The 24,890-nt window shown below is 41.1% G+C and overlaps 2 protein-coding genes across 2 annotated transcripts in view; one reads left to right on the plus strand and one right to left on the minus strand.

Moving 5' to 3' along the window:
• LOC103218789 (liprin-beta-1-like) overlaps window positions 1–24,890 on the plus strand; it is a 144,975-nt gene that overhangs the window by 35,330 nt on the left and 84,755 nt on the right. The window lies entirely within an intron of this gene.
• Window positions 4,512–7,616, minus strand: C11H12orf71 (chromosome 11 C12orf71 homolog). Its single transcript, XM_037996028.2, has 3 exons — window positions 7,495–7,616; window positions 5,429–5,990; window positions 4,512–4,920 (listed from the first exon to the last, which is right to left on the minus strand). Exons 2-3 carry the CDS (start codon window positions 5,951–5,953, stop codon window positions 4,615–4,617), a joined length of 831 nt encoding a protein of 276 aa, XP_037851956.1. The 5' UTR covers window positions 5,954–5,990; window positions 7,495–7,616; the 3' UTR covers window positions 4,512–4,614.

The raw sequence follows: 24,890 nt of genomic DNA on the forward strand, positions 1-24,890 counted from the left end.
AATGAAGAAAAATTCTCCTTTCCATCCCCATGCCCTGCTTGAGGAAAATCCTGGCCCCAAAGATGCATGACAGAAGGATTGATGAAAGTGAAACTTGAAAACGACTATCCGAACACACATTAACTATGAAGATGTTTGAAGGGTTTTCTTTTCCTTTCTGAGTGGGTATGCAGGAAACCTCTACCCTAGGGTGAGAGCTCTTTCTTTTAGAGATTTGTACTTAAATTAATCTTTACTCATGCAGATGAGGGAAAACTAAATAAATTGCCATTCTGATTTTCTTTTGGACTGAGAGAATTCAGTAGTAATGAGATGAATTTTCTTTCAATGCCACAATCTGAAGAGCTATGGTGTATACCATACCATTTGAAAATGTCTTAGAAGTAGTTCCTTATAAAGCATATTATATTGAAATCAAATGGGCACTAAAACCATGGAATTCCTTTGAAAGGTGGGATAAAGCAGAAATTGTTTTGTCTTGGTACTTCTTGATCTAGGCTAATAATCCTTTGGGGGAATTTATCCTGAGGCTTTTTACTCATTCTGCTCATGACTGGCTCACTCAGTGAGTGTTATCTGATGAAGATCTTATTTCACTTCTGAAAGCACAGCGTTGTTCTATTTGTTTGAGGTATTAGTAGGTGGAAGGAAAAGATTGACTCCAGGCATTGCAATATAAAACCCACCCATTCATCTTGAAATTGGAGATTGTCCTGTATGCTATATAAGTTCTCCTACTTGCAATTTATAATGAGGAGATATATTTTTGAAGCAATTAACTGTTCCTTTTAAGTCAACAAAATTGTTCCTTATTATTGGAGTAAGGACTTTAGCACTCTCTAGGAAATCATTTATAATTTGCTTTATTTTTCTTTTGTTTCATAAGAGGATTTTAGACACTGTTCTTGTGGCCAGTTAGACTTGTACCCATGCATCCTCTTGAGCCGTGAATTTGCTAGTCTCAATCTCCTGGGCTCAAGTGATCCTTGAGTCTTGGCCTCCCAAAGTGCTGAGATTATAGGCATGAGCCACTGTGCCTGGCTGATAACATATTTGAAACTATAATGAAGAGATACTGAGATATTTCTTATTTTAAAATACTTTGTCCTGCTTTCTAATATATAGCATGACACTCAACCTCAAAGGGTATGGAAGGTTTACTTTATTGTAAAGGCTTGCAGAGCACATTGCTTAAATTTTAGGGACAGGTTCATACCTGCCAAGCAGGTTTATAAAACACTGATGAATAAACACAAGTTTGTCAGAAATCTTACTAAATAACAGTGCATCTTATTCCATGTAGACAGTCTTCTAAAGTATTTTGGTGGAGTTTTTCTTAGATCTTAATTACTAGAGTAAGAATTAAAATAATAAAACTGGTTGCAAGTCTCTTGAGAGTAAGAGATGTCATCTTTCTTTCAGGCCTATCATAGTGTCTAGTCTAAAGCAACAATAAGGCTCCAGGCATATTTGTTGAATTAAATTTTCAATTTAGTTTCTGAATTCCTTTAGTCTTAATAGATTTCTCAATTGATAGGTTGCCATCTCACTTGACTTCTACTTGATGGCCATGTTCTCTTCTTGTCTGCCTCCCTTTTCATTCCTATTTCTGACCCTACTGACCAGTCTCTTTTGACTTAAAGAATAGCAACTCTTTAAGCTGTTGTATTTGACTTTTTAAAAATTATATAGACAGGATGTATTAAGAACATATAAAGAATTACATAAAGTCAGAGAGCTAGGTTTCTCAGTACTAAACACCGTGCTAGGATTTTGGGGTTTTTTTGTTGTTTTTTTTTGAGACAGAGTCTCGTTCCGTTGCCCAGGCTGGAGTGCAATGGTGCTATCTCAGCTCACTGCAGCCTCTGCCTCCTGGGTACAAATGATCCTCCTGCCTCAGCCTCCCAGGTGTCTGGGATTACAGGCACCTGCCACCACACACACATGGCTAATTTTTGTATTTTTAGTAGAGGCAACATTTCACCATGTTGCCCAGACTGGTCTCAAACTCCTGACCTCAAGTGATCTACCCACCTCGGCCTCTCAAATGCTGGGATTACAGGCGTGAGGCACTGCACCTGGCACACTGTGTTAGGATTTGCAATCAAAAGGAACTAAGACCTAGTACTTGTCCTTGAGAGCTCACAGTCTACAGGTAAAATAGATCTATAAAGAGGACTGAAAAGTACAGGTCGTGGCAAGAAAGTGGCAGGGCAGGGACTAGGGGGCAGCTAAAGGAGGGTCATGATCCTGTTCCTGAGGGATCAGTATTGTCCCATAGTAACTCTAGAGCAGGATCTTTAAGGATGAGTTTCCCAGGCAGTCAGGGAATGCAGAGGGAAATCCCTATGGTTTTGTGTGTTGGCTGCAGTGAGGAGCAAGAGGGTCCCCTTGGGGAACTTGGTAAGTATAGATTTTAAGATTTGGGAGAAGAGAAGGGCAAGGTGTGGCAGATGTTACTAGATGTGGTAGAGACGCCAAGTTTGGGAAGGAGGCGTATGGGTTGGATCTAGATGGAAGTGGATGGAAGTTGGGGAACGGGTGTGGTGATGGGACTCCAAATCTTGGTGAAGTCAAAGAGCAGGCAAGGGTGGAGGAATGTGTTCAAGTGAGTTGTGGGTTAGGCAGGTGTTCTCAGGGAGGCAGAAGAAGTGAGAGGTCTCAGGGTGTGACCTTGAGTGTATATTCCTAAAAGGCCCCTGTTTTTTTTTTATCTCCTCCCTCCTACTGTACTGCCTTTCCTGGGCCATATTCACCACACCGTATTTCACATGCATTATTAACCAGTCAAGATCTCATACCTCCATTCCACACTAATTAAAGTCAGTTAAAGTCCTCCACCTTAAATAATCTCATTTATAACTCAAAGAATCTCATATAGGAAACCTTTTACAACCAACCTCCCCATGCCGAATGGGTTATTTTTTTCATTAGAACTCAGTGTTTACTCACTACAGAGTATTATCACTCATACCCTTTATAATCATATGTTTGCCTGACTTTATGTCTTAAATAAGTTGCTTGAGCCTAAAGAGTGAGGGTTTTTTTTTTTTTTTTTTTTTTTTTTTTTGCAAGCTAGAAAAGTATCTGGCACTCCTATTTGCTAAATATTTGTAGAAGGAAGGAAGAAGAGAGGAAGGAGAGGGATAGGGAATTGAAATTGAGGAAAGGAAGGAATTTGAAACTGAGGAGTCATATGCTTTGCCACATAAACTCTGAAGGTCACACAGGATGGTAGTGCCAGTAGAAGAAGGAGGACGTTGAGTGAACCTGTGGTTGAATGAGGAGGATGGTAGAGATGCTGGGGAGGTAAGAGTCAGGACAAGAAGGCTGAGGGCAGCCTTCCTCAAAGAAGTTGACATTTAGTGGAACGTTCAATGACAATTGCAAAGGAGTTTCAGAGGGCAGAATGGAATGGGTTGGGAGAGGACTTGGTTAAGATTTGCTGAAAACCCTGAACTTTTGGTAAATACTGCTCTGTGTGGGAAATGTTTCAACGAGAATTGACTCTTAATTAACTCTCATTCTTAGATATCCCTTGAACAAGTTGCCTGGAGAGTTCCTCAGTAGAATGTCTACTTGCAACAACAGTAATAATATTTATCAAGTGCTTGTGTTACCTCATAAACTCTCACACTAACCCTGTGAAGTATGTATTATTATCTTCCACATCTTTTGAACGAGGACAGCTAGACTTAGAGTAGTGAAGTAGTGTTCACAGTCCTCACATTGCTCCTAAGTGGGCCACTACTACAGTCAAGGCAACACATGCTAGAACCCGTCAGGTCTCTGGGGAGTATCAGAACTGCTGTCCGAACTCCTGAAATGAAAATTAATTTCCTCAGTGACTTAATACCCACTGCCACTCGCTCAAGCCCTGCAAGTTCAACCCAAATCATCCTGCCACTGTGGAAATCTGACGGGTCACGCTGCTGCCTACTGAAAATTGGGATTTGGGTTAATGATAAAATAGGTTAAAACACATAAAATAGATAAACTAGGGTAAAATAGAGTAAGAATGGGTGAGAGGAGAGAAAAACAATACTTCAATTTAGGAAGCATAATACTACTTAAAATTTCCTGAGAATAAATTTGTCTTCTAGACAACAGATATACTTCCTTTTCTTTTTTAAACATTTTCTTTAATTTTAATTTTTTATTTTATTTATTTATTTTTTTTGAGACAGAGTTTCGCTCTTTTGCCTAGGCTGGAGTGAAGTGGCGTGATCTCAGCTCAGTGCAACCTCTGCCCCCAGGTTAAAGTGATTCTCCTGCCTCAGCCTCCTGAGTAGCTGGGATTATAGGCGTCCACCACCACGCCAAGCTAATTTTTGTATTTTTAGTAGAGATGGGGTTTTGCCATGTTGGCCCGGCTGGTCTCAAACTCCTGACCTCAGGTGATCCACCTGCCTCAGCCTCCCAAAGCACTGGGATTGCAGGTGTGAGCCACCGCACCTGGCCCACATATGCTTGAAATGTGAGTCAAGATGGTGTGCTGGAAGAGGAAGACATGGTGTAACAAGAGCATTTATTTTGTTTATTGAGGAAAAAATAAACTGATGGGGATTATTAATGGAATCCTCATTATGGATTATCTTGAACTTTCCAAAAAGTTTAAAAATCTGTCTGTATGGGATGTCCTAATTCAAGGGTTTCTTGAGGTTGAATTCTCTTGCCTCGGTGAAAGAGTCTTTTCCTTGGTGCTGGCCAGTGGGGACTCTCGGTGGCCTTCACAGGGTGATCCCTCCTCAGCAGAGGGGAGAGGATACGCTGACTCAGCCAGCTGAAGGCCCACCCAAAGTTCAGGCAGCACTGGGCCTGTATGGGGGAAGGAGTGTCATCCTTCTCTGGCTGCTCTGACAGGATTGAGGAGATCTCTGGAGCACTTGTCCTTTGGCTGGCAGTTGCCTGGCTTACCATCTGCCATGAAAATGAAGGATGTGTTAGGTGGGCATAACCATGACAGCAGCCAAGTCAACATTTACTTATTTGTGGAACTCACATCCTTTTACCAAAAATAGCCCAAGTGTCAATGCAAAGTTTCAATGCTCATTAATACTAAACATATATGTTTTTGGTGGGGAGGGAGACATAGTTGCTAGCCCTTCTCCTTGCTTGCTACCCTCTTGTTTCCCTAAGCGTTCCTCAGTCTTTTCCCTACAGCTTCACCCTGACTCCCTTCCTTGTTATCTGTCTCCCACTGGTTTCACGTCAGACTCCCTGGGACCTGCTTCCTCCCAGTGGTCGTAAGATTCTGTGGTTCAACCCAGGCCTATCTCTTGCTGTCCTGTGAGGCATCTCTGCTCACCTCAGCCAGCTCATGTTCCTTAAGCCTTAGAGGAGTCTGTGGAGACTGCATAACACCTTTATTTTCTGGTGGTTTGCACTTGGGCAGGTCTTGACAAGCATCATGTTCTTGATGACTGACCTGAACCATTTCTGGAGGGGAGCCGCCGGACAGCTGGAAATCTTTCTGAGTCGTTTCAGGAAATACAGCGTCATCATCTTCATCATCTTTCAGATTTTCTAGAAATGTCTGAAACTCTTGCACAAGATTATTCAGTTTGCTGACAGACAGTTTTGTTCTCTCTTTTGGTAACTCATCTCTCCACTGGTTGTCTCCATTTAGAAGCCTATTAGCTATTGAGTCTGTGTTGTTGGAGCTGACGTCCACGTCCCAGGCTAGGAAGATGCTTAGTTTGCAAAACTGCTCTGGTTCATCCTGAATTTGGTCTTGTCTCTTCATGCATCTCCTTATCCTTTCAGTCCCCCATGCCCCTTGGATGGGAGGGAGAAAGTGGATGGAAGGATCCTTGGAAGTTGTGTCTTCACAGGAGGTTGTGTCCTCACAGGGGGTGTCCTCACAGGGGAAATAGCCCACAGAGAGGCTCAGGTTGGAATTGGATTTGGAGCTGTAGTCCTCTATGTCGCTGTTAGAGGATGAATATGCCATGGAGTTCAAAGGCACAAATCTCTCTCAACTCGAGAAGCTTCAAAAAAGAAAAGAAAAAAGAAAAAAATAGATGGGACTGGGGAGAAGAGAATCATAGTACTTAAACAAAAACCTTATCCATTCCCTTTTCTTTTTTCTTTTTTTTCTGAGATGGAATCTCACTCCATCTCCCAGGCTGGAATGCAGTGGTGCGATCTTGGCTCACTGCAACCTCAGCCTCCTGAGTAGCTGGGACTACAAGCACCCGCCACCACACCTGGCTAATTTTTGTATTTTTAGTAGAGATGGGGTTTCACCGTGTTGACCAGGCTGGTCTCAAACTCCTGACCTCAGGTGATCCACTCACCTTGGCCTCCCAAAGTGCTGAGATTGTAGGTATGAGCCACTACACCCGGCCCTATTCCCTTTTCTATTCAGTACTACCCCGTTTAGATAGAAGTATTATCCAATCTTCTTTTTTTTCTTTTCTTTTTTTGAGACAGAGCCTCGCTCTGTTGTCCAGGCTGGAGTGCAGTGGTGTGGTGTCAGCTCACTGCAACCTCCGTCTCCCGGGTTCAAGAGACTCTCTTTCTTCAGCCTCCCAGGTAGCTAGGACTACAGGCGTGTGCCGCCACGCCCGGCTAATTTTTTGTATTTTTAGTAGAGAAGGAGTTTCACTGTGTTAGCCAGGATTGTCTTGATCTGACCTTGTGATCCACCTGCCTCGGCCTCCCAGAGTGCTGGGATTACTGGCATGAACCACCGGGCTCGGCCAGTATTATCCAATTTTTATAATCTCTCAGTGAAGGGCAGAAGAGGCAGCTTCTCCCTTTCAAAACTTATTTCATTGTGTTATGATCCTCTCTACTAAGCATCTCCACTTCTCAACATTTGTCCTGCTATGGTTGTAAGATCTTGTGTCATAAAAGAAAAGGATGATCATTGTATAAAATTGGAAAAATATAGAAAAGTATGAACATGAAAGTAAATATGCTATAGTCCTACCTTCTAAAGATAATGATAACTATCAAAACATTTTGATGGACTTCCTTATCTTTTCTGTTTATATAAACACACATATACTTATCTGTACATTTATACAATATGTCCACATATATGTAAGTGTGGATATGACATCAGTTGAAACTGAAATTATTTTATCCCATAGCCTACAACAAACATATATATGGTTACTCTGCAATTTTTAACCACATCTTATTAATGACAATTAGGTGGTAGTTACTGCCTTTACTAAATAAATCTCTAGTAAACCCACTTTTCCATAAATCTTTGAGTATGTCTCTTATTTTTCTATATGTAGGATTAATGGACCAAACCCCACAAATATATTAAAGTCTTGTGGTAGTTGATACCAAATTACTTTCCAGAAAGGTTTTGGTATTTAGATGCCCATCCTCCCACCATCTGATGGCACTGTTTAGTCCACCTTTTTCTGTGAAGCCCCAAAGTAGGGCTGGAAGAATGCATGTGCGCATGTGCGCGCTCTCTCTCTCTCTCTCTCTCTCCCCCCCCCCCCCCCCCCCACACACACACAGTCACACCCTTCCCTGGTGGCTGCCCACATGGAAGAAGTGCTGCTAACTCCTGAGGCAAAAGGGGAGACATGAGAAATCCTTCACATCCCGAGTCTCTGTGGCTAAAAGTCCAGCTGTCAGAAGTCTGTGTTCTAAGACTGTTGGTTACCATGGCAACAGAAAGAACCAAGTTAGAGCCAGGAATGTGGAAAGGGAAAAGGAAAAAAGGGGATAGAAAGCCACAGAATCTATCCCTTTGTTTCCAAAATAGTCTATGTCTATACCATCCTGGGCTGAAGAGGATCCCTCTTGAGGGTAGAAGGACAAATGCATGGAGGTTACTTCTCTCTTATCAGGTGGCAGGTGGTTCCTGTCCTTAGGAGATTTAGAGCTCTAAATAAGGGCCATGGGTATAAACATACACACACACACACACAGAGACACACACACACACACACACAGACATGCTTACAAATGGAAGGCAGAAAACCAAGAAATGCTTATCTGACCTACCTATTGGATTCATCAATTTTCTTAAGATCTTTTCCCAATATTTGTCTATCTCCATTTCCATCTTTCAAGATTACAGTTAAAGTTTGCCATGACTCACTCTCAGGTTTTTCACTGTAGAACTGGCTTAAATTTGTATATTCTGTTAAATAAGATGTTTAAGGAATTCTGATGACATGATAGAAGAAATAGGCAGACTTAGAGTTAGAAGGAAGCAGCTTCTACTACCCAACAGATGCAGCCTGACAGGTGCCCACAGACTGCCCACAACTCCCTGGGTGATTGTGGACCTGGATTAATCCTGGAAGGTGTTTAAGTCAGAAGCCACATGTTCCCTCGCATTTATTTATTTATTTATTTATTTATTTATTTATTTATTTGAGATGGTGTCTTGCTTTTCACCCAGGCCGGAGTGTAGTGGCACGGTCTTAGCTCACTGCAACCTCCGTCTCCCGGATTCAAGCAATTATCCTGCCTCAGCCTCTTGAGTAGCTGGGATTACAGGCATGGGCCACGACATCTGGCTAACGTTTTGTATTTTCAGTAGAGACGACATTTCTCCATGTTGGTCAAGCTGGTCTCAAACTCCTGACCTCAAGTGATCCGCACTCCTCGGCCTCCCAAAGTACTGGTATTACAGACGTGGGCCACCCACCATGCCCAGCCCCCTAGCATTTATTTTATTTTATTTTTTTATTTTTAGAGATGGGGTCTTACTCTGTTACCCAGGCTGGAGTGCAGTGATGCTGTCATAGCTCACTGCAGCCTCAAATTCCTTGGCCTCAAGCAAACTTCCTCAGCCTCCCAGGTAGCTAAGACTACAGGTGTATACCACCATGCCTGGCTAATTTTCCCTAGCACTTAACACTTATTATATGCCAAGTCTTATACTAAGCACTTTACATGTGTCATTTTTTAATCCTCACAGCAACTCAATCAGTTAAGTACCATCATTTGCCCCATTCAATAGAAGGAGGAACCAAGGCATGAACATTTGTATAACTCCCTCACATTCCCCGATCGTAAACCCAGAACCTGGATTCAAACATAGGTAGTCTGGCTTCAGAGCCCATATCCTGACCTCTACACACTCTTGTCTCAGGAGGCTGACCACCCACCTCCTCCCTGGAAGATTCCTGGAGGAGCTGATCCAGGCCAAAATAAACCCATGTTCTGGTTCCTTGGAAGAAAATCCTTTGAGGGGAACAGCTTGTTCTAAGAGACTTGCAAAAGGTACACATGGTATACGGGACTGGCCTAACAATGGTGTCCACATTTGGGGCAGGCTAAAATGAAATTTAAAATAAGTATTCAGCTTCCTCTTTGGCATAATGGGATCTGGAGTCCTTGCTCTGGCTTTTCATGAAAACTCAGTGACTGCCTTCCAGAACTCTGGGGGCCTAGAAAAGAATTCATAAGTAGTTTCCTCTCCATGCAGCTAGAGTGGAGGTGATGGGGTGGAAACTATGTTTTGTCATTACTCATGGAAATGGAGCACTTTGAACTGAATATAAACATTTAAAGAAGAAATGATTTCCCAGCCTAAACGAGCACAGTTTAGAGTGATCCTCAGGACAGAAGAGCTTCAAAGGGAGGCACCCTTAGAGAAAACTTGAAATTTTACTTATTTATACCATTTCTCTACAGTATATTTGTAGAGCTATTGTATTAGTCTGTTCTCACACTGCTAATAAAGTTATACCCGAGACTGAGTTATTTATAAGGAAAAAGAGCTGAGGAGGCCTCACAATCATGGCAGAAGGCAAAGGAGGAACAAAGTCATGTCTTACATGGCGGCAGTCAAGAGAGAGAGCATGTACTGTACAGGGGAACTCCCTTTTATAAAACTATCAGATCTCGTGAGACTTATTCACTATCACAAGAACAGCACAGGAAAGACCCACCACCATGTTTCAAATACCTCCCACCAGGTCTCTCCCACAACACTTGAGAATTATGGGAGCTACAATTTGAGATTTGGGTGGGGACACAGCAAAACCATATCAGATATATTCTCTACAATCTGTGTGTGTGTGTACACAACTTTTAGTATATACAACTCAGGTCATGAAAGTGCCTGAAACACACTCTTTTTTTTGCCATAGAAAAATATATAATCATTTAGGTTTTTCTTTCTAAAGCATCATAGAAATAGCAATGACAGACATCATTGTTAGGATGGTATGCTGAGGAATGTAGTCAATTCTAAATGATAACTTCACTTTCGCTTCCAAAATAAGATCAGGGGATTTGGGGGTCCTCATTAACAATACACCTCATGTTAATTTATTTCTTAGGGCCTTAATTTGACTTGCAGGTCTAGCTTCTCTTGGATTACAATTATTACATTATCTAAGTAGTATAGACTGCCTTTTCTCTTGAAGCAAGATCAACTTAATAAAGATTCTCGAAGTTTTAGAAATGGTAGTATGGAGTGACTTTATAGTGTTTTAGGCCTGAAGCCAATAATAATTAAGAATTGGAACATTTCCTGAGATCCATTTGACTTGATGGGATTTGGAACCTAAATATACGGAGTAGGAAGTTTCTAATTTAGAAGTTAAGCTGTTATGATGCATAATTTTATGTGTCATCCTGGCTTGGCCATGTGGTGCTTAAGTATTTGTTCAACATTATTCTGGGGGTGTCCATGAGGGTATTTCTGTATGGACTAGTATTTGAATCAGTAGACCCAGTAAAGCAGATTGCCCTCCCCAATGTGGGTGGACATCATCCTATCCACTGAGGCCTGAGTGAAACAAAACACTGAGTAAAGGAGATTTCGCACAGTCCTTCTCTGCTCCTGGAATGAGACTGGCACTTACACTATCAGCCCTCCTGCTTCTCAAGCCTTCAGACTCAGATTGGAATTATACCATTGGGTTTTCTGGGTCTCCAGCTTGCAGTTGGCAGATCTTGGGACTTCTCAACCTACATAACTGCATGAGCCAATTCCTTAAAATCTCCCTCCTTTCTATTTCTATTTCTCTTTGCCTCCCTCCTTCCCTCCTTCCCTCCCTCCGTCTCTTCCCTCCTTCCTTCCTTCCTTCCTTTTTCTTTCTTCTTTCTCCTTCCTTCCTTTCATCCGTCCACCTCCTATTGATTTTGTACCTCTACAGTACCCAGAGTAATACAGCTATTTATTTATTTTTTATCTATTGAAATTATGAAATGTTTTAAGCATACGAAAAAGAGGCATCCTGAACCTGTGATGGAAGGCACTGACGGCAGAGCATAGTTTCCTTGGTATTCCTGTCAACAATGTATAATCTCAACCTAATCATTAGAAAGTATCTGACAAACTCCAATTGTGGAACATTTGACAAAGTAACTGACAAGTGTCAAGTCAAGAAAGGCAAGGAAAGACTGAAGTACTGTCACAGGCTGCAAGAGACTAAGGAGAAGTAACCGCCAAATGCAATGTGTGATTCTAGATAGAATTATGGAATAAAAAAGGACACTAGTGGAAAAACGGGATATTCCAATACCATCTTTGTTTTAGTTAATGATGTTGTATCCAAGTTAATATCCTGGTCTGATCATTGTACTATGGTTGTGTAAGATGTTAACATTAGGGGTGTAAGCTGAGAGGTATATGGATACTCTGTACTATGTTTGCAACTTCTCTGCAAGTCTAAAATTAGGTCACAATAAAAAGTTAAAGGAAGGGCTGGGCACGGTGGCTCAAGCCTGTAATCCCAGCACTTTGGGAGGCTGAGGTGGGTGGATCACCTGAGGTCAGGAGTTCAAGATTAGCCTGGCCAACATGGTGAAACCCCTTCTCTACTAAAAATACAGAAAATTAGCCAGGCATGGTGGCAGATGCCTGTAATCCCAGCTACTCAGGAGGCTGAGGCAGGAGAATCATTTGAACCCAGGAGGTGGAGGTTGCAGTGAGCTGAGATCACACCACTACACTCCAGCCTGGGCAACAAGAGTGAAACTCCACCTCAAAAAAAAAAAAAAAAAAAGTTAGAAGAATACATTAACGTATAGAAAATGACATGACAAATGCCTATGTACTTAAATCTCAGTTCAAGTCTTAGCATTTTGCCATATTTAATTCATTGTATCTTTAAAAAGAAAACATAGATAAAACTTAAGCCCCCTTTTATTTCTTTCCTGAACCCCTTCTTTCCTTGCTTCCCTTATGAGCATTAATCTGAATTTGATATTAATCTTGTGCATGTTTAAATGCTGTTTTACATATTAGTATATTGTTTCACCTTTGAGGACAAAAACTTAAGTAAATTTGAAATAATATTTAGTGTTATATACTAGTATATACTTAGTACATAATACTACTGAACTGTACACTTAGAAATGATTAAAATGGTATTTTTTTTCTTTTATTAAAGTTATTTTTAATTGACATTTATATCTTTATGGGGTACAGCATGATATTTGGATATGCATATTGTGTAATGGTCATATCAAGCTAATTACCATAGCCATCATTTGAAATATTTATCTTTTCTGTGGTGAGAACATTTGAAATCATCTTTTTTAGCCATTTTTCAGTATACAGTACATTATTATTAACTGTCCTTGCCTTGCTATGCAATAGAGCACCAGACTTATGCCTCTTGTCTAACTGAAACTTTGTACCTTTTGACAAACATCTTCCCTTTCCCTCTTTTCTCCCCAAAATGGTAAATTTTATATGTATTTTACCAGTAAATAAAATTAGGGGGAAAAAAGAACCAACATAAATGGGCTTCAAGTGATGCTCTTCAGAAATAAGGAAGTTGCCTTATTTCAATTGCTTATTTTGTTTTGTAAGAATTATTGTGACAAGGACTTCCTTCTTCCAAACCAAATTCTTAGCTGAAATATTTATAATGTTTGTTTTCGGTGGCAGGGAGAGGATGGGTAGATTTCCTATGCTCTGTTTGTATGTTCATTCCCAGACACAACCTTACCAAGGCTCATGTACTTAATTAAAGTGGGGGGCAGGTGGTGAAAATAGAGTGTGTCGGTGTACGCAAGGTTAAACCGCATCGTACCGCTGCCGAAGGCTACACACTCTGCTTGGTGCTTTCCCATGGCTGGTAGTTTAATTTTATGACAGCCTCTGAGTTGTGTATTTTCATTCTAGTATTAAGTTGTGCAATTCAGAGGACCTAGATTCGCCTCCAGAGTCCAGAGACTCCCTGCAGCTCTGCTGCCGTTTTGAGAAGTGACCTCCGCTGAGTTGTTCATGCATCATGAGTTGACATAGTCCACCAGGCTAATAGAGGGGAGCTACAGGTTCCCTTTCCCACAGCTTTACCATCTAGCTTGGCCATGAATGTAACTTACAGACTGAGTTCTGCTGTACATATAACATTTAATGGCCAGCAGGCACAAGAACATCACAGAACCTTGTTCTGTAAGCTCCAAAACTGTGCTGTCCGACAGGGTGGCCACTAGCCACATGCGGCTACTAAAATTTAAATGGAATTAAGCAAAAATTGATTCTTCAGTCACATTAGCCACATTTCAAGTGGTTAGTGACCACCTGTACTAGTGGCTACCTTATTAGTCAGGTGAACAAAACATGTATGTCATCTCAGAAAGTCCTGATGGACAGAGCTGCTCTAGACAGTCCCTGTGCTCTGTCCTTTGGTGGATCTGGAGAACACTGAACAAAAAGTTTCATTAGCAGCAGATGGGACAATATTCTAGCATCAGGATTGGACTAACTTTCTTGACAGCATCAGGTGACCAAATTTCCTCCAAAGCATCTAGAAACAGGACTATCAGATTCCAGGCCCTGCATCTTGCCACTTCTAGCAGCAGCAGGTTCATTTTTAACCTGGCTTTGCTGCATCTATAAAATAGAGATGATAATGTTCTCTTAATTTTCCTTAAGAGGATATCAAGTACTAGTATCTTTAAATGTTGATAGGCTGTTACATATGCCATACCAATTCAGAATTTAATAACATATACACTGCATACTCAAATTTTCAGTCTTTCATAGCATAAGAAATTTATTAGGAAAATAGGACTACCGTGACCACAGATGCTACGGACTGCATGCCGGTCTGACAGGGAGAGCCATGACCAAAGAGCAGTATTTTTTAGCAAACAGTTCTACTAAAAACCAACATGAGAACAGAAGTAATCAAACATGTTCGAGACGTTAAATGCAAGACTCTGACTCCATATTGCCATTTACTGTACTTTGTGTTACAGTATATGAAAACTAATCCCCCATCTATAGAATGTTAAGCTGACACCCAAGACAGTCAAAGCCTGCCATGTTGAATATCCCACACTATTTTCACAACCAGTGAATGATTTCACCTGTTAAATAAAAGCATTTACCCTTAAAAAATGTGATGTGATGAGGTAGGATTCTCTCTTTCTTAAAAATATTTCTAGAACTACTAAAAAACTTCCATTTACAAAATAGTGGGTAAAAATATTCCTCTGGATTGTACAAGAAGGGAGTCAGGAACACTGATAAGACATAGTATGTGATATCGGTGAGACTTGGTGTCTTTCTCTGTGGCTTCACCCAAGGCTGGACTCTCCTTGCTTTTAGTGTCTCCATTTTCTGCAGATAAATCTTTAGTTTCTTGATCAGCCACTTCAGCCTGTTTTTTCCTTTTTCCCCTTTTTTTTGCTTTTTTTTTTTTTTTTTTGTCTGAAGATTTATCCTCTCCTGCTGCCTTTTTGGGCTTTGTTTCACTTTGTAGGAGCAGGTTTAGTGGACCACCTTGCAGATCTCTTCATGGGGGTCTCCCTTCACCGACGCTTCAGCTGGGCTGACCTTCCTCTTGGACATCTTGGCAGCGCGGAGGGTGTGGGCTGGGTGTCTGCAGGCTGTGGTGCACCGAGAGCCTTCCTGAAACTGGGCTGCCTGGCCACAGCTGCTGCTGTTCCCATCCGAGAACTACAATCTTATATTCAGCATGCAGCCAAGTACTTCTAAAGCTCTGATCAGGACTGCATGTCTCAGATTTTATTTTAGAAAACCATAGGTATGGAATATCATATTTTATTATGAAGACCTTTTAATCTGCTGCCTTATAGAAGTCTCAACTCTAAAACTGTACTCATGACGTTAATCCCCAAACTTGCTCCTCCTCCAGTGTTCTTTAGAAACGGCACCGTCATCTGCCCGTCTTCTCAGTACCACAGGCTGGCCTCATCCTGGACATCATTCCTTCTCTCACACACTTTCATTCCTGCATCCAGTCACTCAGAAAGTCCCATCAGTCCCATCTGCTGACATATGTTACATCTGTCTACTTCTGTTGCCTTCACTGCCTCCACCTTGTCCAGTCTACCAACTCTCAACTGGCTCTTCCCACATCTTCTTGGGCTCCCTTCTGGTTATTATTGTATAGGAGGTGGAATATTTTTTTTTTTTTTTTTTTTTTTTAGAAAACACAAATCATATTGTGTGCTTAAGACCCTTCAATGGCATCCCACTGTTTTTAGAATAACCTTTAAATTCTCAAAATGGTCCCATGGACCCTGCATGACATGGCCTCACCCACATTTTCAGCCTCATTTGCAGCCGTTTCCCTGTTTGTTCTCTACACTCCAGTCCCACTGACTGTTTCACTTCCTGAACTAAAGGTGTTTAAAGCCACTGCTCTTCACTGAGATACTCCTAGACAAATATCCCAGGGGTATCCATAGAGAAGAGGGTGAATGTGACACTTGCAGATGACATTTTAATTAAGATTAAAACTGACAAACGGCCCCAGTCTATTGCTTTTTGAAAACGAGGTCTTGGGAAAGAACCACTACTTGTCCTTGGAGAGCCTGGGCGAGTTAGAAAATGGCGCCCCTCCAGGTGAGTGCAGTCCCCGAGCTGCATGGATTGGATTTCAGCGTCTACGCACCCAGGGTGAGGCACTCTGTGAAGGACGTGACCTGCACAGCCAGAATGGTGACCTCCTCTGGAGATCTCAGTCAGTTTGCTTCCAAATTAAAACAAATTTGGAAGCAAATTTGGCTAGGATGACATTGTATATTTACCTTTCCAAGCCAGCATGGTTCTGTCTATGCTGCTAGCTCTGTAGCTGTTGTTTTTCGGAGTTGAAGACCAGGTGTGATTTACAACCTCGAATGTCTCTAGCTGCTGGCATCTAAGTTTGGCGCTGAGCACTTAAAGCGCCCAGACTGTGGTGTTTTACTGTGTGGAGGAAGGCCTCGTTGGAGAGGCACAACATTTTTTCATCTGACATGTTTGCTCTTGTGGAAATGGCTTGAAGTATTTGAGTCCTGGCAGCAGAAAACATGGGAGGAGACTTAATTCTTGCTGAGCATGAATCATCCTATACAAATGAAAAGTGATCACTTTTAAAAGCAGTTTCATGGCTGGTATAAAACTATTCATCAATCATTGGATTGCTTTGATGTGTATATCACATATCTGTGTGTCTCTGCCAGGATCCTAGCATGAACCTCTCCCTGAACAAACACTGAATAAATATTGCTATGATTTTGCTTATTACTGATACTTTTGTCTTTGACTTAGAGACAGTTTTGTTTCTTGTTTTTAACTCTGTGTTGAATATGAGTTCTGTTATTTTTCTGTTTTTTATATTTATGGAAGTGCCTAAATTTTACTAAGGGTGAGGTGGGGAATATAGGAAAGTATGAAAAACAACCACGCACGCACAATTCCTTTGTAATTTCAAACGCTATTGGACACTCTCTGGAGGTCATTGTCAGATCTCTCAGTAGGAACAGAATTTGTATCTGGGAGCAAGTAATCAGTCTGTAAATGTTTGTTATGATACTGGAATTACCAAATATGCTGTATCTAATTGAATTTCATTACTGAGGGATGAAAGGAAGTTGGTTGAATGTTGTCACTGGAAAGAATATATTGTGGCCAGCAGACTGTTGCCTATATAGCGCTTATATAAAGACCCTATATCCAAATAAAGTCACATTCTGAGGTCCTGGGGCTTAGGATTTCAACATACAAGTTTTGGAAGGAAATAATTAAACCCATCTCACCATAGTTGAACCTCAATACAAATTAGCCTCAGGAATCAAGCTGTATTTATTTTGTGTTTTTCAGCTATACTTATTTTGGAATTGTCTATAAACTGAACCAATTTCCATAAAGTAGTTGAATTTTATTCCTTTTTTCCAGACCCAACAGAGCTCATGGTATTGGTTGTGTGGTCAACATTGTGCTCGCTCTCTTGCTCTCTCGTGCTCCCTGACTCTCTCACTTTCTCTCTCTCTTGCTCACTCTCTCTCTCTGTCTCATATGTTTCATGAGTCATTAGGCCAAAAAGTGTTAGGTAAATGAAAGCAAATATGACAGCAGCACCTTGAACAAGGGGACCATTTCTTTCCCCCTCAAGTCCGTGACCTGTAACATGTCTAACATTCCAGTTCTGAGGATTTTAAATGTAATTAGTTGATCTGTAGTGTGTTTTCACTTGACACCTTGCTTTAGTTACACCATTCTTGCATATCCCTCATTTTCCACATTAGCCTTGTTTAGTTGTGCAGTTTTGACATTCACAGCTCTCCAGTGCTTTGGGCTGAATGTTTATTCCAAGAACTTGCAGCTGACTTTTCTAGCAGATCATTCTGATGTTGTCGAGGGATGCTGTCACAGGTGCAGGTTCTCGAAGCACCTTTTCTACTATCTTCCTTTTCTACTCTGGGCCTTTCCTAGTTTCTGGGAGGTCAAGGCATCTGCCAAGCCTCTCTCTCTGCAGCCCACTGGCATCAGTCATACTTGTATGCTCCATCTGTACTTTACTGTTTTTTGTTTATTTTGAGACAGAGTCTCACTCTGTCACCCAGGCTGAAGTGCAGTGGTACAATCACAGCTCGCTGCAGCCTCAACCTCCCAGACTCAAGTGATCCTTCCCCCTCAGCCTCCTGAGTAGCTGGGACTACAGATGTGTGCCACCACACCCAGCTAGTTTTTGTTTGTTTTAATAGAGACAAGGTCTCACTATGTTGCCTGTCTGGTCTTGAACTCCTGGGCTTAAGCGATCCTCCTGCCTCTGCCTCCGAAGTGCTGGGATGACAGGTGTGAGCCACGGTGCCCGGCTCCATCTGTACTTCAAAACTCACCCCACTCCCTGTTCCCACAGCACGTCATGTGCTAAGGTGACTGGTATGTACCCTCTTAGCTTCTGGGCCCTGAAATACAACCCATATTTTGTTCCCCCTATCCTTAGAGATCAGGTGGAATGGAAGATTTTCTTATGAGTCAAATGTTTTCTCTCCTCAAGTATATTCCAAAATATCAGTAATCTGTTAATAATAAAACGGCTTATCCCTTCAGAAAACAGAATTTAGGGTTGGTTAGATAATACCCACTACCAATCATCATCATCATCATCATCTTCATCATCCATCCCTCTCTAAAGCTGTGGCGGGGTGGAATAGCATGAGCTATGGATTGTACCTGAGCAGAGGAAGGTCTGGAACCCCATCTCTCTGAAGAAATTAGGTGGCTTGAGAGGCCATCTTAGATCTGCACAATTTCAGTACCAAAGACCAAAACCCCTTCATAAGCTACAGTTAGACTCTCCCTGATTGCCATGCCTGGCTTTCTGTTGGAGAAAATCCTAGAGGAAAATGAAAACTCCCAAGGAGCTGGGTAGCCAAGAGAGGAGCCCAGACCTTCCATCTTCCATCTGGTGACCTGATGGTTCTGGCATTTGACCTCCCTGAAGATAAGAAGCCCAGGGTATTACACATGAATTCCAATATCTGAATTGACAAAAGTACTCTCTCCAGGGTAGATATGCTATCAGAGCTTAGATGTAAGGATGTTTTAAAAATTTCATTCAGAGACCTGAAGTGTCAGGCCCAGCAATATGTATTTGGCCCTTGATGTCAGTCCTGTCAGCTAGCTCTCCAGCACTCGGGACTATTCTTGTGTTTAGATTCTCTCTTCTTGGGGTAGATCACAATCAAATAGCTCCCAGTTCCTTCCTTTGGGAAGACAATGACCTTGCCTTCCCCACACACATGCATACAGCACTACTCCTTGGACTCCACATCCCAGGTCCAGAATAGTCAGGGTGGCTACTCTAGGACGAATCTCTCTTCTTATCTCCTGGTAAAATGGTTTTAGCAGACGTTTGTCCCTGGCAGCTGTTAGTTTCCCCTGTCATCACTATATTAAGACATACTTGGCCAAGCATGGTGGCTCATGCCTATAATCCCAGCACTTTGGGAGGCTGAGATGGGAGGATCACTTGAGCCCACAAGTTTAAGAGCAGCCTGGGCGACACAGGGAGACCTTGTCTCTACTCAAAATAAAAATATTAGCCGAGTGTACTGGCACGCACCTGTGATTCCAGCTACTTGGGAAGCTGAGGCAGAAAGATCACTTAAGCCCAGGAGATTGAGGCTGCAGTGAGCCGTCATTAGGCCACCGCACCCCAGCCTGTGTGACAGAGCAAGACTGTATTTTTTTAAAAAAGGAAAGAATAAAAGACCTGCTAGTCCAAGAATTCTTTAACTTTTTGCTTACACATTGGGGCCTTCCTTATTTTTCATAAGGAAAAATAAATTTTAACACTCTATTACTCTTTAATAGAGGGCAGGAATTGAAACATCCTGAGGTGAAGATAATTCAAAGACATCCAATACAGATGGCATAAACAGCCTAAATTTGAAAAGTATATTGTTCCCAAGCCTTATTTTTAGGCTCAAATACACACCCCATTAAGTAGAATGTATACTGGATCACTTAGAATACTCAAGTTTCGGGGTGCCACTTAAAAGTAAGGCAGATGCTGTGCTTTACTATGTTTCTGGCAGGTGGGATCCCTTCACCAGGTCCATGAGATGGACTTGATTGGAAGCAAATACAGAATTGGAGACGGTCAATTGAACGGAAGCTCCTCAGTTCCTAGATCAGTTTCTTGTACATGGTAAATGGGTAAATGGTAGCTAAATGAGAAATACTCTGTGAATAAAGTACAGTTGTCCCTTGGTATCCATGGAAGATTGGTTCTAGGTTCTCCTGAGGATCCCAAAATCCATAGAGGCTCAAGTTCCTTATATAAAATGATGTAGCATTGGCATATAACCTACATACATCCTCCTATATACATTAAATTATCTCTAGATTACTTGGAATACCTACCACAATCCACATGCTATGTAAATATTTGCTATACTGTATTTTAAAATGTGTATTTGTTTTTCTTTGAATGATTTAAATCTGTGGTTGGTGAAATTCATGGACATGAAATCCATGGATATGGAGGGCTGACTATATATATCTGTATGTATTTGAGTAAATGTATGAATTTATTCATGTCACTTTGGAGCACTAGTCATATGAGACATAGTAAAATGTGGAAAATCCTGACTATATTGGTCTTTTGGTAGCCCTGCCCACGTCACTCAACATGTAGCTGTGGTAAAAGCAAGTTTTCAAGTTCCTGTCAAGACAGTTCAACACATTTACTCTCTTCTGCTTCTCTGACTCCTTCATTTCCTCTCTTCGAAAAGTCATGGGTTGTCAGAACTTTTATTGAAATGAAAACAAAATCCAAGTTGATATTCTAAGACATGAAAGAGTCAGAGTCAAACAAGTCCATTAATATTCTATTCTTTCCTATGCAGTACTCCAAAGCATGTTTGGTAATGACAAAGGAATAGTTTTGTTTTGATGGATACAAATAGTTATTTGTTATTTATTTCATGATCACCATGGTAAGTGTAAACCAAAAATAAAATTCCAACCACCTGAATGGACCCTTCCTCTCAGCCAAGGGCATTCCAAAGTTAACCCGAAAATGATGGGAAAGGGGAGCCAGACATGACTCATTATTCCCTCCTCCTTTTTGGAATTACTGATGGAACAGAGTCTTTTAAAGTCTGATAAGAAACATTAACAATCTATTCTCTGAAGCTTCCTACCTGGAGACTTCATCTGCATGATAAAACCTTGGTCTCCACAACCCCTCATCTTAACCCAGACATTCCTTTCTATTGATTCTAAGTCTTTAGATAATAACAACTTTTTCAACCAATTGCCAATCAGAAATTCATTGAATCTGCCTATGATCTGGAACTAACCACCCCAGTTGTGCTGCATTTCTGGACTGAACCAATGTAGATCTTACGTGTATTGATAGATGCCTTATGTCTCCCTAAAATGTATAAAAGCAAGTTGTAGCCTGACCACCTTGGGCACATGTTCTCAGGATCTCCTGAGGGCTGTGTCACAGGCTGTTGGTCCCTCATATTTGGCTCAGAATAAATCTTTTCAAGATATTTTACTGAGTTTCACCCTTTTCATTGCCATAGACCTGGTATAGAAATTTTAAGAGTGGGTCCTTAGTCCTTAAAAAGCTTGATTTAGTACAGGTAACACTCCAAGGACCTGGTTAAGCGAGGCTGCTTGCCAGAGACATACTTTTTCCTTAGCCAAGTATAACATCTATTAGAGATAACCAATGGTTCCATATGGTACTTGGTAACAGAGGCTGAGAGAGAATGGGTGTGGGAGAGACAGCAAGTGCTATAGGAGTACTTGATGATGTGGTGATCTTCCTTGAGGATTCTGCCATGACATTCAGTTTTTATGTACAAGATCCAGGCACAGTCGTCACTGGATATCCATGGGGAATTGGTTCCAGGACCTCCCACAGATACCAAAATCCAGAGATGCTCAAGTCCCTGGTATAAAATGGCATCGCATTTGCCTATAACTTAGGAATCTCCTCCTGTATACTTTATATCATCACTAGATTACTTATAACACCTAATACAATATAAATGCTATGTAAATCTTTGTTGTATTGTTTAGGGAATAATGACAAGAAGAAGTCTGTACATGTTTAGTCACAGACACATTTTTTTTCAAATATTTTTCTATTCATGATTGTTTGAATCCACTGATGGGGCATCCACAGATATGGAGGGCCGACTGTATTTCATCAAGTTTCAGTGTAAAAGATGGCAGGGTAATGACTCACCCAGATGATACTTTTATAGTTCCTCCTGTTTCCTTCCTTTGGTGGATGAAGGAAATGCTGTCATACTCAGAAGTTGACAGTGGGAGTTAGTTGCCTCAGTAAATGGCCACTCCATCTTCCTATGGCTTATGCCATAGTCTTGAGTTTGTCTTTTCTCCCAAATGCTCTATCAAGTTCTGTTAGCATTTATAACAAAAATATACACAGGACAATAGAAATGTTGCTATTTTGTTAGGGATATGTTACATAGGTGTATGCATTTGTCAGAACACATCAAACTGTGCAGTAAAGATCTGTGCATTTTACTCTCTAAATTATAACTTAATTCATATGTGTAATACATCCTAATATGTATGGTAATATACATTTTATATTCAGAATATATATATAGCAATATGCATTTTATATATGTATATGTACATATTTACTATATGTGTATTCACACATACATACAGAGCTAGTGTCCAGTCACCATCTCTACTGCTCACACCCTGACCCAAGCCACCAACAGAACACCTCTCATCTGAATTGTTGCAGTCATTTTCTGACTGTTCTTGCTTCTATCTTTGCCACCCCTGCAGTGTGCTCTTAGGAATGATTCTTCTTCTTTTTTTTTTTTTTTTTTTGAGATGGAGTCTCACTCTGTCACCCAGTCTGCAGTGCAGTGGCGTGATCTCAGCTCACTGCAAGCTCCGCCTCCCGGGTTCACGCCATTCTCCTGCCTCAGCCTCTCGAGTAGTTGGGACTACAGGCACCCGCCACCATGCCCGGGTAATTTTTTTTTGTATTTTTAGTAGAGGTGGGGTTTCACTGTGTTAGCCAGGATGGTCTCGATCTCTTGACCTCATGATCCGCCCACCTCGGCCTCCCAAAGTGCTGGGATTACAGGTGTAAGTCATTGTGCCCAGCCAGGAATGATTCTTCTTAAAACAGAAATCACATCATGTCATTCCTTGGCTCAGAACCCTCCAATGGCCTTCCATCTTCATGTTCAATTGAAGTCAAAGCCTGGCTGCCATGGCCTGTGAGGCCCCAGATCCCACTACCCCACCACTCCCACCACACCTTCTGTGCCTCTGGAACCACATTCCCTACTAACCCTCTGGCTCACCACCTTCTGGCCCATTGACCTCAAATATCAACTACATGAAGCTCTCCCTCCTCGGTGCCTTTGTACTTACTGTTGTTTCTCCCTGGAAGCTCTTCCCAGATATTCCTGTGACTTTCTCCCCTCACCTCCTTCAAGGTTTTAATCCATGTCATTTTATCAATGGGACCTTCCCTGATTATCAGATCAAAACTTCTAAGTCCCTGCCATTCCCTTTCTGCACAAAGAGCTGGCACAGTATATAATTAAGAGGATGCGCTCTGCTGCCAGAATGTCTGGCTTCACATCATTTTCTAGCTATGTGACTTGGTGCCTCAGTTTGATCACCAATAAAGTGGGGATAAATATTGTGTCATTAGGGTTATTATAAGGATTCATTGAATTGATATATGAAAAGCACTTAAAACAGTGCCCGGTACATAGTAAGCTAATGTTAATGTTATTGCTCTTGCTTGTTTCATTTTTTTTCCCATAGCACTTATCAATCACCCTCTCATCTGCTATGTATTTAAACTTTTTTTATGGTTTCTTGCCATTAGAATGTATGCGCCATCAGAGCAACAACTTTTTACTTTTTCTCCTTTTCTATTTTCTTTCTTTTCTTTTTCTTCATTACTTTTTAAATTCAACTTAAAAAGAAAATTGAGTTGCCAGCTTCATCATTTAGAATAGTGCCTGATATGCAGTAGGTACTCAATAAATACTGTGTAATCGATGGGTGAATGAGAGAAGAGTCTGTGCACTTTCAGGAGGTTGTAGGATAAGGTAGGTTAGGGAAGGGGCTGGAAACATTTTCCGCAAAGAGCCAGATAGTAAATATTTTAGGTTTCATGAGTTACAACTACTCAACTTTGCTGTTGTGGCATGAAAGCTACCATAGATGATATGTAAACTAATGAATGTGACTGTGTTCCAAAGAAACTTTATAAAAACAGGCAGTGGACCAGATTTGACCATAGGTCATAGTTGGCCAACTCATGGGTTGAGGAATAATTTTTGGCTTTACTTTCCTCCTTCTCATTACTCCTCCCTTCAGCCTGCCATTAGTGCTACTCACTCAGAACTGAAATATAAATAACTTGAAAAGCATTACATTACCCCTTAGCATTTGGCTCGGTATTCACTAATTGTACAAATTTTCCATATGTCTCTTAATACTGTAATAGGAAATAAGATTAAGATTATATTTTGAACTTTCCAGCGGTACAGTTTCAGGGCTCTGGTTTTCATTTCTCTTCTCCAACAGCCGAAAACTGGTGATTCTAGCCAGGAGCACGTATGCTATAAAGGAACAAGCAATGCTGGCGTTCCTCTTACTGTATGGACGAGAGTGTAACTGACACCCAGTTGGAATAGAAACCAACAGAAATTACCTACAAGATAAACTGTTTAATTTATAAGATTATTTATAAAAACTTATTCCTCCACAAAACTGTTTCCTAGCCCACAGTTTTTACCAGTCTTCCCAATCAATTTTATATGCTCACAAGTTTCTTCCAGCTTTTTAATACAGTGAGTTTTGACCATGTGACAAACTGAAACTTTGACACAAAATATGTAGCTTTTATTGGTATAATTAAAGCAGATCAGGAATTATACTCATTTTGCTGATATGATGCATTATAATTAGATGAATAAGCCATCCAACTATGTGACTGCAACTGATGTAAATTTTATGCAAACAGAAATGGTTTTTGTATCACCTCTTCTGAATGTAGCAGTACATCTTTATTGTCAGTGCTAACAGTTTTCCACTTGCCATTTAATTATCTTCATCATTTTATATGTGTGGAAAGAGAACAAACCTGGACCATACTCCCCATTTGTTGGGGTTTTCTTGCTCCCTGTGTTGCTCCTTTTTTTTTTTTTTTTTTTAA

The sequence above is a fragment of the Chlorocebus sabaeus genome, chromosome 11 (genome assembly GCF_047675955.1).
Source record: "Chlorocebus sabaeus isolate Y175 chromosome 11, mChlSab1.0.hap1, whole genome shotgun sequence".
In the NCBI taxonomy this organism is placed as follows: Eukaryota; Metazoa; Chordata; class Mammalia; order Primates; family Cercopithecidae; genus Chlorocebus; species Chlorocebus sabaeus.

Excerpts from the sequence above, each read along its gene's own strand:
- C11H12orf71 (XM_037996028.2), bottom strand. The coding sequence starts at position 5,953 with ATGGCATATTCATCCTCTAACAGCGACATAGAGGACTACAGCTCCAAA. Across the intron at positions 4,921-5,428 it reads CCCCTCCAGAAATGGTTCAG|ATGGTAAGCCAGGCAACTGC; the intron begins GTCAGTCATCAA and ends TTTTCATGGCAG.